The sequence below is a fragment of the Halichoeres trimaculatus genome, unplaced genomic scaffold, assembly GCF_033239565.1.
Source record: "Halichoeres trimaculatus isolate MK-OKI-2021-1 unplaced genomic scaffold, fHalTri1.1 fHalTri1_scaffold_8, whole genome shotgun sequence".
Classification (NCBI taxonomy): Eukaryota; Metazoa; Chordata; class Actinopteri; order Labriformes; family Labridae; genus Halichoeres; species Halichoeres trimaculatus.
In genome coordinates this window covers 5,190,922-5,206,601 of record NW_027437186.1, presented here as the reverse complement: position 1 = coordinate 5,206,601, position 15,680 = coordinate 5,190,922, and the positions used below count along the sequence as shown (strand labels likewise).

Genomic DNA, 15,680 nt, shown 5'->3' with positions numbered 1-15,680 from the left:
TCTCACTTCATCATAACATGTAGGGCTGGCATACAGGAAAGACTTGTTTATATGTTGACAGTGTCCTTCGTTGTGTTGGTCATACTGTAGAGTGGTTTATTGCAATCGCAATATTGGTCCAAAATAATCGCAATTAGAATATTTTCCAAAATCGTTCAGCCCTACGCATACGTGCACACAAGCATCACCACTGAACTCTGACCTTAGTTTCTGTCTCATTTTGTCTATTAGTTAAAACTATGGTGAAAAGTGCCTATCTGGTTATAAAACAGTCTGAAACAATCACTTATGCCAGCTCTAATCAATAAAAAAGAGACACTGAGATGAAAATCTGTTCCAGGCTGTGAGAATGTTTAAATTATATGAATGCTGTTAAATGAACTTGGAATGGCCTTGCAGATGGCTAAGTTTAGCTCCACTCATTCAGTTACCGTTCTGTAAACACTGAATTTAAACTGAAAGCAGCATAGAAATGTCTGGTTGTTCTGAGGCCGATTGTCAGAAATGATTGTCCACAGCAGATTCATGTTTAACAGAAACCTGACAAGATCACAGCCATCACAGAACAACCAGTGTTTAAAGGCACTGTAGTGTCTTTACTGACAAACTGAAGGCATCCATCCACAACAGGGTCACACTTTGCACTGTAACACCTGAGATGTCTGTGGCTTTGAGCTTCTATATGTTTTTCGTATAAAGCTCATTTAACCAGGTTTAATTGTCAAACAGTGAAATTAACTGTTGATATCCAGTTTTTGTTTTGTATCGTTCATGAAAAGCTTGGTTTAGGGCTGAGGTTGTGACCAAATATGACACTATGGAGAGTCAATAATAAGTCTGGACAGAGTTTTCTGGCTCTTTTAACCCGACCCAAAACAAAGACAAGCACACAGACCTCTGAGTCTGAGACCTGGATCATCATAAAGCAGTCAAATCAAATTTCCAAATTTCTGACAACTTGGTTTCATCAGTTAATGTGACTTATTTAGAATTAAACCTATGGAGCCAAAAAGGTGACTTTAATATTTGGTTTTAAAATAAAATTTGCCATTGAAAAAAACACTGACACTCAAAATGTGTATAAACAAAAAAAGTATATTGGTGTCAAAACACAGACAACATATTTTTCTTAATTTTTAAAAATTCTTACATTCTGATGATTATTAATGAAAATCATATTTCTCATGTCACTGTTTTATCTATGACAGTTTATAATTTCACTGATGTTTCCTAATTTTAATCACACTTTTTTCGCTTATTGTCTTTTTTCAGTTTCAACTTTCTGTCACTCTTTGGCATTGAAAGGAGGGTTTTGGGGGAAGGGCCACGATGGTGTGATTTGCATATTATTTGCATAATATCGCTAAATACTGCAGCACAGCTGAAATGCTTTACAAGGTTGTTAAACTTTCTGCAAAGAGCCTCAAGTGGGCACTTAAGGAATTGCAGTGTTTGATTTTTATTTTATCATTTTCTTTGTTTGTGTTTGATGGAGCTCTTCAGAAAACTGAACATTCTCTGAGAGATTTCCTGGTGACTTTCTTCTTCCACAGAAAACAGAAAATTACCTGTTTCATGAGAGGATCTTGTTTGTTTTGGTCTGTTTATGAACTTTTCTGAAAAAATTACATCAAATGAAAGCATCCCTGTTTGAAGAAGCTACTGAGGCTAGTGTTAATGGTGAGGTCTCTCATAAGCACTGAACAGTCAGCGCCCTCTCACTGAGGCACGACTGAATCATGTCAGACTATAAATAATGAACACATTTCACTGAGAGCGTGGAGAGAGGCAGAAAGCGTTTTATAAATATCTGTGAGCTGAAGGAGATCTGACTTTGTTCATCTGTTTGTGGACTGCTCCAGTCACAGTCACCGGCTCTGGCTGCGTTTGTGTCCTTCACAGCGAGTGAGGACAGCTGATGAATGCTAATGTTGGGACGATAGGGTGAGGAATGTCTCATACAGCACAGCAGACACTCCCACCCCTCTTATACCTCTTTTCAGAGATTCCTTTAGAGAAACCAAAAACCTTCTCTGTGGCACGGCACAGGCAGCCTGAGAGCAGCCTGAGAGCAGCCTTTGTTTGGGTAAGGCTTTCAGCAGAAGACCGGCTCACCCAAGTTAAATAATCATAATAATCAGAGGATCCCGAGCTGTTTTCACAGCAGATCTCGCTGTAATGAGTGAAAAATATGATTCCATTTGATCTTGTGATTAGCTAATGATCCGTGTCAGGGGAAAGTCCTGAGTCTTGTGTCAGACATTTGTCTTTGACTGAGGGTGGGTCTGTTTCGTGGCACTTTACAGTGAGTTGTGTCCTTTTTCTGTTTCTGTTGTATTCATCCAGGTATTTCATCTCTGTTCAGTGTCTCAGTGTCTAAAATAAGTTGGTGATGAGAGTCTTTGAAAGGAGCTGGAAGCAGAGAATGCAGATAAATGTCAGACAGACATAAATATGAGAAGCGGAATAAAGACTTGTCAGATCTGTTAAAGGACCTGAGGGTCCAGGTCGGTTTTTAGGCTGCATGCACTTCAGATTTTATTCAAATTTGCAGAAAGAGAGGAACACTTAAACAAATCATTGAGGATACAAAAAAACTGTGTCCCCTCTGTTTCTTCTGCTGCGGGCTGTTGTTTGATAATTCACCTTAAAAAATTGAGAGATGTTCCTCCTTGCCTCACGATTAAAGCCCTTTGCACACCAGACAAGTATTCTTCACGCAAACATTTCACATGTTATTTTTTTGTTTGTTTGTTTTTCAATGCAAGCTTTACACCAGCAAAGCTACTCCCCTGAGCAAAATTGCAGCTTTTATTTTTTCGGACCAAGGTCAATTTTTCCAAAGTTTTGCTTGCAACCAGTACACATCCTACCAATCAGAACACTCTTTGACAAGTCACATACCAAAATATTCAACATTGATTTTGTTGTTTTGGATTGTTGCCGGGAATAGCCTGCTGGTTTCTCCTTAACTGTCACCACAGCGCCAAACTTCAGACTGCGTATGTTTCTCTCTCTCTCCCTTTCTGTGTGTGTGTGTGTGTGCGTGTGTGAATGTGTGTGTATCCCTATACCCCCCCCCCCCCCCCCCCCTCCGCCCCCCATGCTCTCTCCCACTCTCTCTCCTCTATCTGTCTCTCTAACCCCAACACAGTCGAGACAGATGTCTGTCTAACATGAGTCTGGTTCTGTCCGAGGTTTCTGCCCGTTAAAGGGAAGTTTTCCCTTGCCATTGTAACTTGCTAAATGCTGCAAAGTCCTGTTCTCATGGTGGATTAAGATAAGATAAGACTCCTTATCTTGTCTTGATGTTGGGTTTCTGCTAATAAAATTTTATTAACATTTACGGGTCTAGACATGTAAATGTTTTTGTAAAGTGTCTTGAAATAACATTTGTTATGATTTGGCGCTATACAAATAAAGATTGATTGATTGATTGATTGATTGTTTGTCAGCACTTGGTTCTTTACAAGACCTAAAAACTACAAAGACAATGATTACAAAGACATCATATGGAGGAGAAAAAAGCTGCGCAGATTGAATATGACGCCTCCAAATTTTTTTTTGCCATCTATTCACGTCACAGTTGGTTTGCAAAGGCCTCGAGACAGAAAGTGTGCTCTTACTTTAAAAGACAACATTCAATCAGCCCTGAAAGTTTTTTGAGTCCCTTCTAAGTATACCCTGATCAAAGTCCATGATTTAAATTGAGATTATCAGTGCCAATTTAAATTTTTATCTTCCAGGACCACATTGTTTTATGGCACGTAGAGGTCCCTATGATAGTACCACGCCAGCTAACAAAGTTTAAGACAGATTTGTGTTTTTTAATTTCTGATGAAAAGGATTTCTTGGATTAGATTTCTCGTAGCATTGCACACTGGAGCCTAAGTGTCAGAAAGAAAAAGACGTCAGAGCAGAGGCCAGACAGGAGAGAGATAGAGCACCAGCCAAAACAGAGGCTCAATTGTTTTTGCTAATGTTCATCCCAACCAACAGTCAGCAGTTATTCTGCAGTGGTCTGTTCAAACTTGAGAGTCTATCAATTAAATGAAGAGTGAGGTTACGTTAGCTCTGCTTGGTGAGGTTGGAGTTGGTAGCTGAGCTCTGGTCGGACATAACCAGGATTCACTAACATTACATGTTACAGACATCTCCCAGAACACTAGGCTGTGAGGAACACTAAACAGTCTGCTCACCTTCTAAACTAAACTACAAACTAAATTTACAACATTTGATTGTCGCATTTCAATCAATAGCTCTATGTAACAACAAATACATATACTATCTTGTTGCTTTGCATCCTGGGAAAAGTTGACTTGAACAAATAAAAGTAGTGTTGAAAAAAGGAAAAACAGAGTCTTTATCTCAAAAAAGAAAACTTTTTCTGGATAGTCCTCACAGCCTCTTTAAGTTTGAACAGGTTATTCTTTATATTTGAAAAGAAGCTCAAACTCCACTTCAAACACGTTTTGGAAAGCTGTCTGAATAACAGCTTCCGTAGCATCAACTTATGGTTCGTAAAAGTAAGTTGATGGTTAATATGGACTTGCATCACTTTACTGTCAAACATTAGTGCTGTAGAATTGTAGTTGTAATGCTAACTTGTCCCAGTAGGTGGCAGTAATCAGATCAGAAATGAGAAATCAGAAATACTTTATTACTGCAATGGAAACTGAACTGAACTGAATGCCACCTGCCATAGACCGAAAGAGAACAAAATTTACCATTTGCTGTTTTTACCATACTACCTTTAGGTCAAATTAGCACACACTGCTAGCATAGCAGGTGATTTAGAAAACAGCCAATCACTTGCTGGGCTTTGGCCAATAAGCATGTATACTGAGGAAGAATGATCCGAACACTCAGCTGATCAGTGTAAACCTCACAGCTGTTCAACCCCCCACTGGAGATAGTCCCTGACAAAGACCTGAGTAGGTGTCAGGATATTTGACAGGTAAATTAAAGGGTGACAGTGCCTTCAGAGTTTTTGCTTCAGCTAACCTTTTGTATGCACCTGTGTGCCATCAGTGTAAGGAGTCAGCAGTTTTTTTTTTCTGTCTGTCCTCACAGTGAGACCCTGAACTGTTTCAGTGAGTTCAACCATTGCTAAAGCATGAAGTCACAGCAAGTCAAGACGTTTGACACGGAAACATCTGTGTAATCTCTTCATATCTTTAGTATCAGCTGGGTCAGTTTGAAAGGATAAGGAGAATTTAAAGAGGGGGGTGTCGGGTCAACCCATATTTCTGGAGAGAGCAGTTCATAATAAGTAAAGCAGGATATCTACACAAGACTAGCTGAAATGGTGAGGTCTGGACATGAGGAAACCCATTTTTTAAAGACATGTTTTTAGAGGTGGACCTCAAACACCAAGGTCTGACACATCTGAGACCGGCCTCCAGAAGACTGGCCAATAGGGCTGGACGGTATACCGGCATTTGTGATATACCATTGGCCAAATTCATGATGGTATGGATTTAAGGAACACTGGTACATCATTGTGTCTCATTATATTCACTTTGCGCTCTTTTTGCAGGCTATTCAGCCCAGCTTTGCTCTCAGTGCGCTCTGGTCTTGGCAGGGTCCCCATCAACTGTGTACCATTCTTACATCAAGTGTCATTAAAAATTGTCATAGATGTTTGCCCATCATCCCTTTTCATTGACGCGTTTCACTCTTGGTTCTGTGCCACGTGCCCCACGTGTCACCGCTGTGTGCGCTCCGACCCTCTCGACAGAGCAGTAACAGTTATGAATCCCCATTATTCAAACACCAACACTAATATCACTAAAAATTTAAACTGAATTGTTGGAAAACTGTGTTTTCCTTTCTGATCTTTTGCAGTGTAGCTTTTATGTTTCCAGTGCATATTGTTTGAAGCTGGATGTGGTTGTCGGGCTGGCTCTCTGCAGCATTTTCAATCAGAGACATGAGTAACATGAAGTGATTTACAGGCATAGCAATGTGCCACACCAGATTACTAGAGATCCCTACTCATTACTGATTTCCAATTAGCAATACTAATTATTGGGAATTATAAACCTACCAAGCTTCTGGCAACACATTCACCAAAAACAAACAAACAAAAAAATCTGTTATATCCCATGATACTGTCACAGCCTTAAAAAACACCATAATATCATTTTTTTGCAATACTACCAGCCCTACTGGCCAATCAGAGGGAAGGGGGCTTGTGAAGTGGAGCGTCTTAAAGAGACAGCAGCTAAAAGGAAGTGTTTTCAACAAAGGCTTAAATAAGGGTTTTCTAAAACACCAAAGATAATGTTTTTGAGCTCTAAAACATGTAAAGCTTCCACCAGAGGGACAGAATGAGGACTGAGAAAAGGCACCATACCCCCTCTTTAAAGATGCACATGAACTGGAGCTAAATAAAACCAATTGGTGCAGTTCAGCAGAGCAATGCAGAGAATGTGAGGAATCACTCATGAACCAGTCGTCTAAACACCTGTCAGCCTGTGGTGGGATGGAAGCTGTTAACCCCTGTGGTGCCAGGCACCGAGGGCAGCAGGGCTGACCTCAGGGTCACGAGGCTTTCAGGGTTTGAGCTTGGAGCTCATTAACTGCTTACAACAAACTCTGTCCCTACACAGAGAGATAACATAGACACTGATGCTAAAACTAAACACAAACAAACTAAAGTCATGCTCTGTTAGAGTGCAAACTGTTCTGAAGGTAGAGCAGACAGATCTCTCTGTCGTGATAAAGATTTCCTGGCAGGATTTTTATCTATTTAACTCAACATAAATCATCTAAGGTGAGGAAAAAAAACTATTTTCTTGATTTTTGGCATTCAGACCAGTGAAAATAAAAAAACATCCAAAAGTCTGACACTGGTATTGTTGAATTTTGTTCAAAGCTGACTGTCCTGTCCCCACAGACACACTCACTGTCCCCGGTGTGTGTCTGCATTGCAGTGCCGGCCTACCTCATGGTGTGAATGCACTCTGGCTCCTTCGTGAAGGCGTAAGCATAACCGCTGGACGTGGTGCCAAAGTCGATGGCCACCACCACCACGAAGGACGGCCCCGATGGGACCTGGTCTGTGTCGTTCTGAAGGACGGAGAGGACACAGAGTATGACAGGGTGAAGAAACATGATGATGATGATGATGAAACTCATAAATGGTGTGTACACAGATGCATTTTAAACCATATAAGCAGGCCTTAGTCACACTTTGATGTTATTTAGAAGGAGAACAATGACAGATCCAGATCAATTACATCAACACTGACAGCAGCACTGGCAAAAGCTGCAAATCATTCAACTGCAACTCCAGGTTTAAGAACTCAGCGAGGATGATTTTATATAAAAAGGTGCAGTGATAAATGATCTTTGTGCGACAGATGCTGGAGGATAACTGTTTCCCAGTGAGTTGTTGTCTGCTATCTCTTTTAAACAGTTTAATTAATGGATCAGTAAAATAATCCTGATTTTCATCGTTTAGATTGACAGAGCTGTGTTTGACTGTCATGTCACTGCTTCATTCGCCCTATCTGCTCCTCAGAATGAGCTCCTCTAACATGATTATGTGTCAGGACGCTTGAGTGAGGACGAGCAGACAGACCAAGCACTGTTTGTTAACTCCAGGGTGACAGAGCAGTGAGGATCAAATATAATAAGACTCCTAAAGATAGATGATGCCAGCGTCTGAATCTGATTAGAAAAGACAGCACAGTGTTTCAGACACCAAATAAAAAAACAGGAAATAAAAAGGATCCAGAGAGAACAGACTCACCTGGGTGTGTGAGGGAGACAGCGGGGTGATCCCAGGGTCACCCATACTTTTGGCTGGAGAGGGATTGGCCATCGCGTCTGTGAAGCAGGACAGAAAAAGAGACAGAGTCTTAGTTTTTGAGCTCAAACACTAATTTATGGAGGAGGTATTCTGCTTTCCCGTGTTTTAAACATGAGTTTTAAGTAACAAAGCTTCAGCTCCATGTTAAACACGCTCCATGAGTGAATCTGACCTGACTTAACTCTTGGAAATGAAAAGCTGTATTTGCCTGAGTAAAAGATGCAGTGAAGCCCGACTCGTCTGTCAAACAGAAAAAAATCATACATTTGTCCTGCAAAACCATGATAAGGAGCTCAAACAAGTCTGTAGAGCCAGAGGATCATTATTCTTTCTAGGCTGTCTAGGGATCCACTTTGTCACGTCTGAAAGGGGGAAAATCCAGCACAGGGAGTCTCATGCTTCTGCAGCAGACCACATATCTGCCAATGCCTCTGCATCTTCATCTATGACTCGCTCTGCGAACACATGACGACTGGGACTGCTTTCATCTGCGTACCTGAAATAAAGTGTTGGCTTGATACTAGAGATGAACCAACAACTCAGAATGTTGAGGAATATAACTGTGAAACAGCTTCTTGTTTCAGTAAACAATAATCCAATCATATTTACAGTGTATCTGTTACAAAATATTGCACTGCAGTTGCCATGGTTTGTTTACAACCTTGAAATTGTGTTTTGTTTTTATGCATGCCGACTAAATGTGATCCTGTTTTCAATCAGTTTAGAGTTTGGGGTAAATTTTGTTGTTTTACTTCAAAGATGCCTTTAATCAAACATTTCATTCTTCAGATTTTCTGTTAAACTTTTTTCTATGGAAGCCCCGTCTCTTCATGTTAGGGACGCCTGGGTCAGAGATACTGGTGTAGACATTTCAGATGATCTATGGGCAAAAGGCCTGAGTGGGATAAAATCTTGTTCAATCAATGTAAAGCTGCAATTGATTCAGTTTAAAATCATTCAGCGACTGCACTACAGTAAAACAAAGTTAAACAGAATCTATTCAAATGTATCTGCCAAATGGGATAAGTGTAAAACAGGGGGATGGGACATTAGCTCATCAACTGTGGTCATGTCCGATACTCGAAGGCTTCTGGGAAGACATCTTCCATCTTTACAGTATCACATATTAAAAACTTTTACTTCCCAACTGTCTTCTTGTTATTTTGGGCTGTTCTGATCACTGTTTAACCCTTCCTTCTGCCCTACAACAAGCCTTGAAATTTTGCCTGGTTATAGCAAAAAGGGCAAGTCTGAAAGAATGGAAGTCAGCCACTCCTCCCTCTTTTAAAGCCTGGCTAAATGATACGGTTTCTTGCTTATACTTGGAGGAGATTAGTTACACTCTGTCCAACTCACACCCAAAGCTTCTAAAAATCTGGGAACCCTTTATTGAATATATAAAGAAGGGGAAGGAACAGTCTATTAACTGATAAAGTATGTATATTTTTTGTTGTACTGTGAGGTTTTGATAATGTGTATAAGTGATGTCATCAGTTGTACATCCTCGCTCCATGTATCTAAGACAAGGTATTTCCTTTCGGAATCAATACTCGTACTTTGCACTTGGATCTTCAATTTAATCTTGGACTTAAGGACTGGACTGTCATCCCTTATAAATGTCAATTCTGGACCCGCATGGATTTGGACCCCTCTATTATTGTTGCACTGTCTATGGTAGTGTGCATACTTGTTTGTTACATTTTTTTTCCTTTCTGTCTCTTGTTTTTCTTGTTTTGTTAAACAAAAAAACTGAAAATAAAATTATTCTTTTTTTAAATATTCAGATTTCCTGTCATTTCTGAAGTGGTCAGGTGGCACAACTGATGGTCATCAGTTGGTGCAAACAGGTAAATATTTATTTAGACCAAGGTAAAGAGAACAAACGGTTGATAAGTAGGATTTGAATAGCTATTTTATTGAATGCATTTATTTGTTTTTTAGGTTTTTTTCTTTGTTTGTTTGTTTTTTTTTTTTGTCAAATGTAAAGTCAGATGACAGAAACACAAAATAACTGGTGACTAGAATGAAATAATTTTGAACTATAGTAAATTAAAAAACACCCTTAAATTAAAACGTATGAGTCACTGCAGACACTTGTATGGAAGTAGAATGCTGACACACCAGAAATAAAATAACAAAAAAAAAAAAACTTATATCTTTCTCATTATAACATGATACTAAATTATTATGACACAATATATTAATGATGTTTCTATTTTTTGTTTTTGTTTTTTGTGTGTGTTCTAGCAACAGACTGCTGTACACTAAAAGGATACTTACCCAAAATTTTCAATAATAAAAATAATAGGAACACCTGACATTTGTTGGGTGGTTAAGTTGAAAATACTTCAAACCATGAATTTAAAAAAATGTAAAAAATGTAGTGTAGAATGTAAATTTTTTAAATATTTTTTAAAATAAACCCTTTCAAACCCTCAATTTTTTTTATAGACCCGTCTCCAGAAAATGTAGTTAAGAGAACTGTTTGTGACCTTTTTAAAGAGTTAGGAGGGCAGTGTATTCAGTCTGGTGCCAGCTGGTGTCCCTGACAAAGAGTATGACATCCTGTCTGTGAGTCTCCACAGTCCTCCTTTTAAACCTCCTTGTACAGGTAGAAATAGGGATACTGATACAGATCCTGGTTATCGGTGCCCCTTAAAGCTGGATCGGTATTGGTAAGAAGGGGCCGATCCATGGTGCCGATCCAGGCAAACAGCTCTATGCCTTTTTTTACTTTACCTACCTCTTTGCTTCTTGATTTAAAATGTTACCTCTGATGCTCTGTCTTTGTTTTTTGCTGTATTACCAATCTACAGGGTATAAAAGTTGAACATTTGAATACAACTTGTGAACATTCTGAATCTTTTCTTAGTTCAAATTAATAATAACTTCACTAATTCTATCTACTCATTTTTTTGCCCTTTACACAAAACAATACCAGTCTTATCCTACAGCAGGGCATGCAGGTTATAATTTAACACAAGTATCGGTCGATATCCAAAGCCCAAGTTTTGATAACAGTATTAGAAACAGAAAAGTTGGATAAGCGTATCCATAGTTAGAAAACAAATTACTGCAACAAGAACGACTAAAATTGTGGTCGACAGCTGACGGTGAACACCAGACCAGAACCTCTCATAGCATCCACGGTCAGGGGTCAGAGGTTATTGACCTGGGGTGAGCAGACACCAAAGAAAGACCGGGGGGTGGGGGTATGACCAGATATCAAAGAAGTGCTGAAGAAGAGCACATGATGACGGAATAAAACTAGAAGTACATGATGTTGCTCTTCTTTCTGTGAAACACAAATCAATAAAGAAAAAGCTGCAGGTCAGTTTTCAGCATGGAGGATTTAGGCCCAGACGAGAGAAATGTGAGCGGTTTAAAAGCTGCACTCATACCCTGTGATCTGGAGTCACCTTCACCCTGAAGAACAGAGGACACACACCTGAGCTTCAGCTACAGAGAGCTACCCTCCAGCTACTGCCACGCTCAGTCTGTGAACAATCCTCAGAAAACTTCAGAGCACTGTCAGGGGCAAAGTGTGGAGCAGAGAGCAGAGAGAAGTCAGGGCTCCTTTTTCTGGGGCAGTCTGACAACATCTCCATTCAGACAGCAGAAACCCTCGCAGGCACCTGTCTTTAAAACACAATGACATTTCATTGAATAGGAGATTGTCTCTCCATTTGCCACCATCATTTTCATTAGTCTGGCTTAATAGCCTTCACAGAAAGTGTTCTTTGAACGCACACAATAATAATACTCCCTCGATGTATTTTAAGTGTCTGGCAGAATCGTCTCACGACGGGACATCATGTCATCCATCCTATTTTTCCGCCTCGCTCACCCTTTTCTCTTGTCCACCCCTACGGAGTGGATGAGTGGTCTGAAGACCCATAATACACTTTGCCAGGCAATTACGGTGCAGAATTACGGACCACCTGTGGCTACACTCCATCTCGCCAGCATCCAACCCGTCTCTCTGCAGCCCCCCAACCCACTCCCAAAATCACCTTTACAACCTGGACTTTTTATTTCCAACAAAGGCCAGAAAAATCAAATCACCATTAGAGAAATCAAGAGATTGCTTTAGCAGTAAACAAGTGCTGTATTTCTGCAGCCTGTCACAGCTGTGCTTTGTTATAGTGCTCTGTCTGTTTACCTCCGTGTGACGAAAAGATCTTCTCTGGAATTATTGTTCAATCAATGCAGCTGTTCTACTTTTAAACCTTCAGTACGACTTTTACTTTTACAGAATGAAAAAAGGAGAAGAGATGATCATTATTGATTAATAATGAAGAGAGTGTTTACACTAAGAGTCCCTTTACATCAAGCCTTTTAATCCTAAAGTAAACTGAATAAAGCCAGATGAATTATTTCTATCACAGGCATTGGGTTATCAAAACAGAGCTAACGCTGCTTGAGGTTAAAGGTCAGCAATCATCAATTTTTCAGTATCTAAGGGCACAGAATAGTGTCTGAACATCAGGACATACCGTAGATAACTGAGATGGCATAAACCTGCATCAAACACCTTGTGAAAAGATCAAAGAGCTGTATCCATGTGGTTGTTGGACTGATTTCACCTTCTAGTTTGATATACCACACTGGTGACATTTAAGCCACAGATTTCTAACACTAAGCTTACAGACCGTCCCGTGTTTGCTTGTTTTGGTCTTTTGAAATCAAATGTCCCTGGAGCACAGTAGCGTTTAGCAGCAAATTGTGCTCAACAACGGCATGAATGATTAACTAAACTGCAGATCACTGATCAATTAGAAAATGCTGAAATCGGCCTTGATCCTTATTTTTTTCATTTTGTTTTGGAGTTCCTGCTGGCTAACAGCCTGGGACGTCTTTCAAACACTCTTTCTGAACTCAACCTCCCATCCTCTTTCTCCCTTTGGTTCCTCTGTGCAGACCCACCAGAGGCAGCCAGGACGCCATGAGATGTGTCACCCACTTCAGCTGATTCACCTGCAATCTCAAGGGTTTTTCTGATAAATCCAACGACCAAACAATGTTTAACTAACACGTAGCACATTAAAACACATGATTTTGACAGGAGAAGGGAGAAGAGTTGATTAACAGTGGGACTCTGCCACATCCATACATCCTTCCTTAGTGAATCAAAACAGCAAGCCTCGGAAACTCAAAGGAAGTTTTTCACACACACACATATAATAATCTGGTGACTTCTGCTTCACAGATTAAAGAAAATTCCCTGCATGTCCTTATCTGTCCTGTTAGCACTTAACAAAACTGCTTAAAGCGAGGACGTCCCTGTTCCTGAGGATGAAGAAAAACACTGTGCAGGAAGTTCAGTATTCCTCTGGATTCTTGCTCCACTTGTGTTGACATTACAATCCTGACTGCAGCTGAAAAGGATGTGAAGACTCTTATTTTCTCTCCTCTCAGCAGGAGCAGTGACTTCCTGTTGCCTTGCATTCCATCTGTTCCCCTGAGGACTGTTACTCAGAGGCCTGAGAGACCAGACAGTGATGGTCAGAGAACCAGGTGCTCCTGCTCTGAATGAAGAAATTTAAGCTTCAAATTTTAATTCTTAGATGTTTTAGTTACTTTGGCGACAGTCTGCCTGATTTAAAGAGCAGATGATTCAATACAAGCCTCCATTTTGCAGATATTGCAGAGAATAAGCCATCTTATTATGGGATATGTTCATCCAGCAAGAAGAGATAGAGGGGAGCATCCTTTGGGGGCTGTGCTGTAAATCTATCCTCTTTCTAATCTAATCTCATTCTAGTTTCCAACTTTTACAAAAGCAATACCCAAAAGGATGATGGAGATCAAACCATGCTGGTGTTGCAATACCCACACTCCTCAGATGGCAGAATGATCTATTTCCTCCTCTCAAACAAACACACCGCCTGTTGTGAAAGATCTGGTACATGCTGTGCATAATGTTAAATCAGCTTTTTCGCCCATGACCAAGTTCAGATGTATGGGCTTTTTTTAGTTTCTGTCAAAACAAAGTCCAGATTCAATACTTGAAATTTCCAAGGTGATAAGTTACATCCTTTACATTTGTTTACAAAAATAACTAAACTAAACTAAATTAAACAAAGATGTCTTTAATTAAGTCTGTTTGGTTCATCTAGCATAGTCAAAAACTCACATACAACCAGTAGAAAATTAGACTAGAGTGTGTTCAATATTTAACGTTTGAAGTCCTTGGGAGGAGTTTCTCAAGTGATCTTTAAAAAGTCTCCCTTCTAGATATATGCCTAATTGTAATCCACACTTAAAAATGAGATTATAAGCACCAAAATTACAGTTTACAGGTTATTTCTAAATGCTACTTCTTAGCCTACCTATCAGGTTGAGCAGTCAACAACACCACCACACCTGCTGATGAAGTTTAGTAGTAGTAGCTGAAAACGATTTTTGTGATTAATTTTGTAGTGATGGTGGACACTGGAGCCTAACTGTCAGACAGAAAAAGGACAAAAGAGAAAGGCTAACATAGGAGCTAAACTGTTGGTGCTAATGTTGACTCCAACCCACAGTCAGCAGTTATTCTGCAGTGGTCTGTTCAAACTTGAGAGTCTATCAATAAAATGAAGAGTGAGGTTATGTTAGCTCTGATTGGTAGATGACTGGACAGAGACAGCTACTAAACTACTTACAAACTGACAGTGCTTACTTGTTGTCACATTAGCCTGCAGCTACGTCAGAGCACCGGGCTGCCGATAGCGCTACATATAGCCAGCTGCTACAACGTTTGCTCGATGTCACGTTTCAAACCGTAGAGCTACGTAACTGTATTGATAAATACCTTACCCCGGCGTGTTGTATTCAGTGAAAAGTTGTCTTGAACAAAGAAAATTTGTTTACATCTGATCTCTTTCTAATTCTTGAATGAACACACGCCTCACTTAAAGTGATTTATGACAGTGTGCGTGAGACTCGGGGCCAGTAGGTGGCGAGGAAGTCCAATTAAAACAGATCCTCCTCACAGCATCTTCAAAGACGGGGGTGTTGTGCTTTTTTGGTCTTTCTTCCTTCCTTCTGAAGGTGTATCTTTACGTGATTTACAGATTTTAAAAAATCCCCTCTTTCTCCCTCTGGCGTTCATAAAACCCTAATTTCTTCATTTCGACTGCTGTCTCTTTAAGACTCCCCACTAAATAAACCCCCTTCCCTCTAATTGGCCATTCTCCTGAAGGCCTGTTGGGGGCAGGGCTATGAACAGACCTTGTTGTCTCAGCCCGCCTCTCCATGGTGTCATGAACCACTATGTGATGACCTCATCATTTCAGCAGGTCTCATGAAGATCTTGTCATATCTGTAGAACAGACTGTTTTGATTAGTTTACAGACAGATTTAGGGATTTCTACAATATACGAATGTGTAGAGGTTTGAAAATCTGCACAGGATTAGTCTGAACACCCAGCGTTATTACTTTATTTCCATGCTGAAATGGATGTTAAAGCAGGTGAGCCCCTCCATAGACTCAGGGTTGCTCTGACACTTTCACAGCACAGATTGTTTATTATTCAAAAAGGCAGTGCCCATCTGCTAGACTAAAACTGTGACATTATCACAGCCATCATGAGTTGTTTCTTTGCTTTTTAATGCTATTTTTATTTTTCTCAGAGTAGATTTTGATGTAATTTGACCTGAATCAGCAGAGTCTCTGGAGACTTTCTGTAGGCTGCTGTAAAGCAAATGATACTGCTGTAAACTGTGCGTGTCATTTCATGTTTCACATCCAATATACAGTTACCACAGTTAATACACAGTTACATACTCATCTGGTTACACTGGTGGATTAGTGCTCAGTGTCAACTGACACAAATTATGAGCTGAGAAGAGTGGCCTGAAAACTGATCACTGATCA

General features: G+C 40.0%; 1 protein-coding gene across 3 annotated transcripts in view; it reads right to left on the bottom strand.

The window, feature by feature from the left end:
* The window catches only part of hspa12a (heat shock protein 12A), a 77,445-nt gene that overhangs the window by 36,154 nt on the left and 25,611 nt on the right, over positions 1-15,680 (bottom strand). For all 3 annotated transcript variants that reach the window (XM_074675511.1, XM_074675513.1, XM_074675512.1), the window contains exons 2-3: positions 7,760-7,836; positions 6,950-7,074 (exon numbers count right to left, since the gene is read on the bottom strand). In XM_074675511.1, the coding sequence (XP_074531612.1) occupies positions 6,950-7,074; positions 7,760-7,836 (202 nt within the window). The remainder of the gene's footprint in view (positions 1-6,949; positions 7,075-7,759; positions 7,837-15,680) is intronic.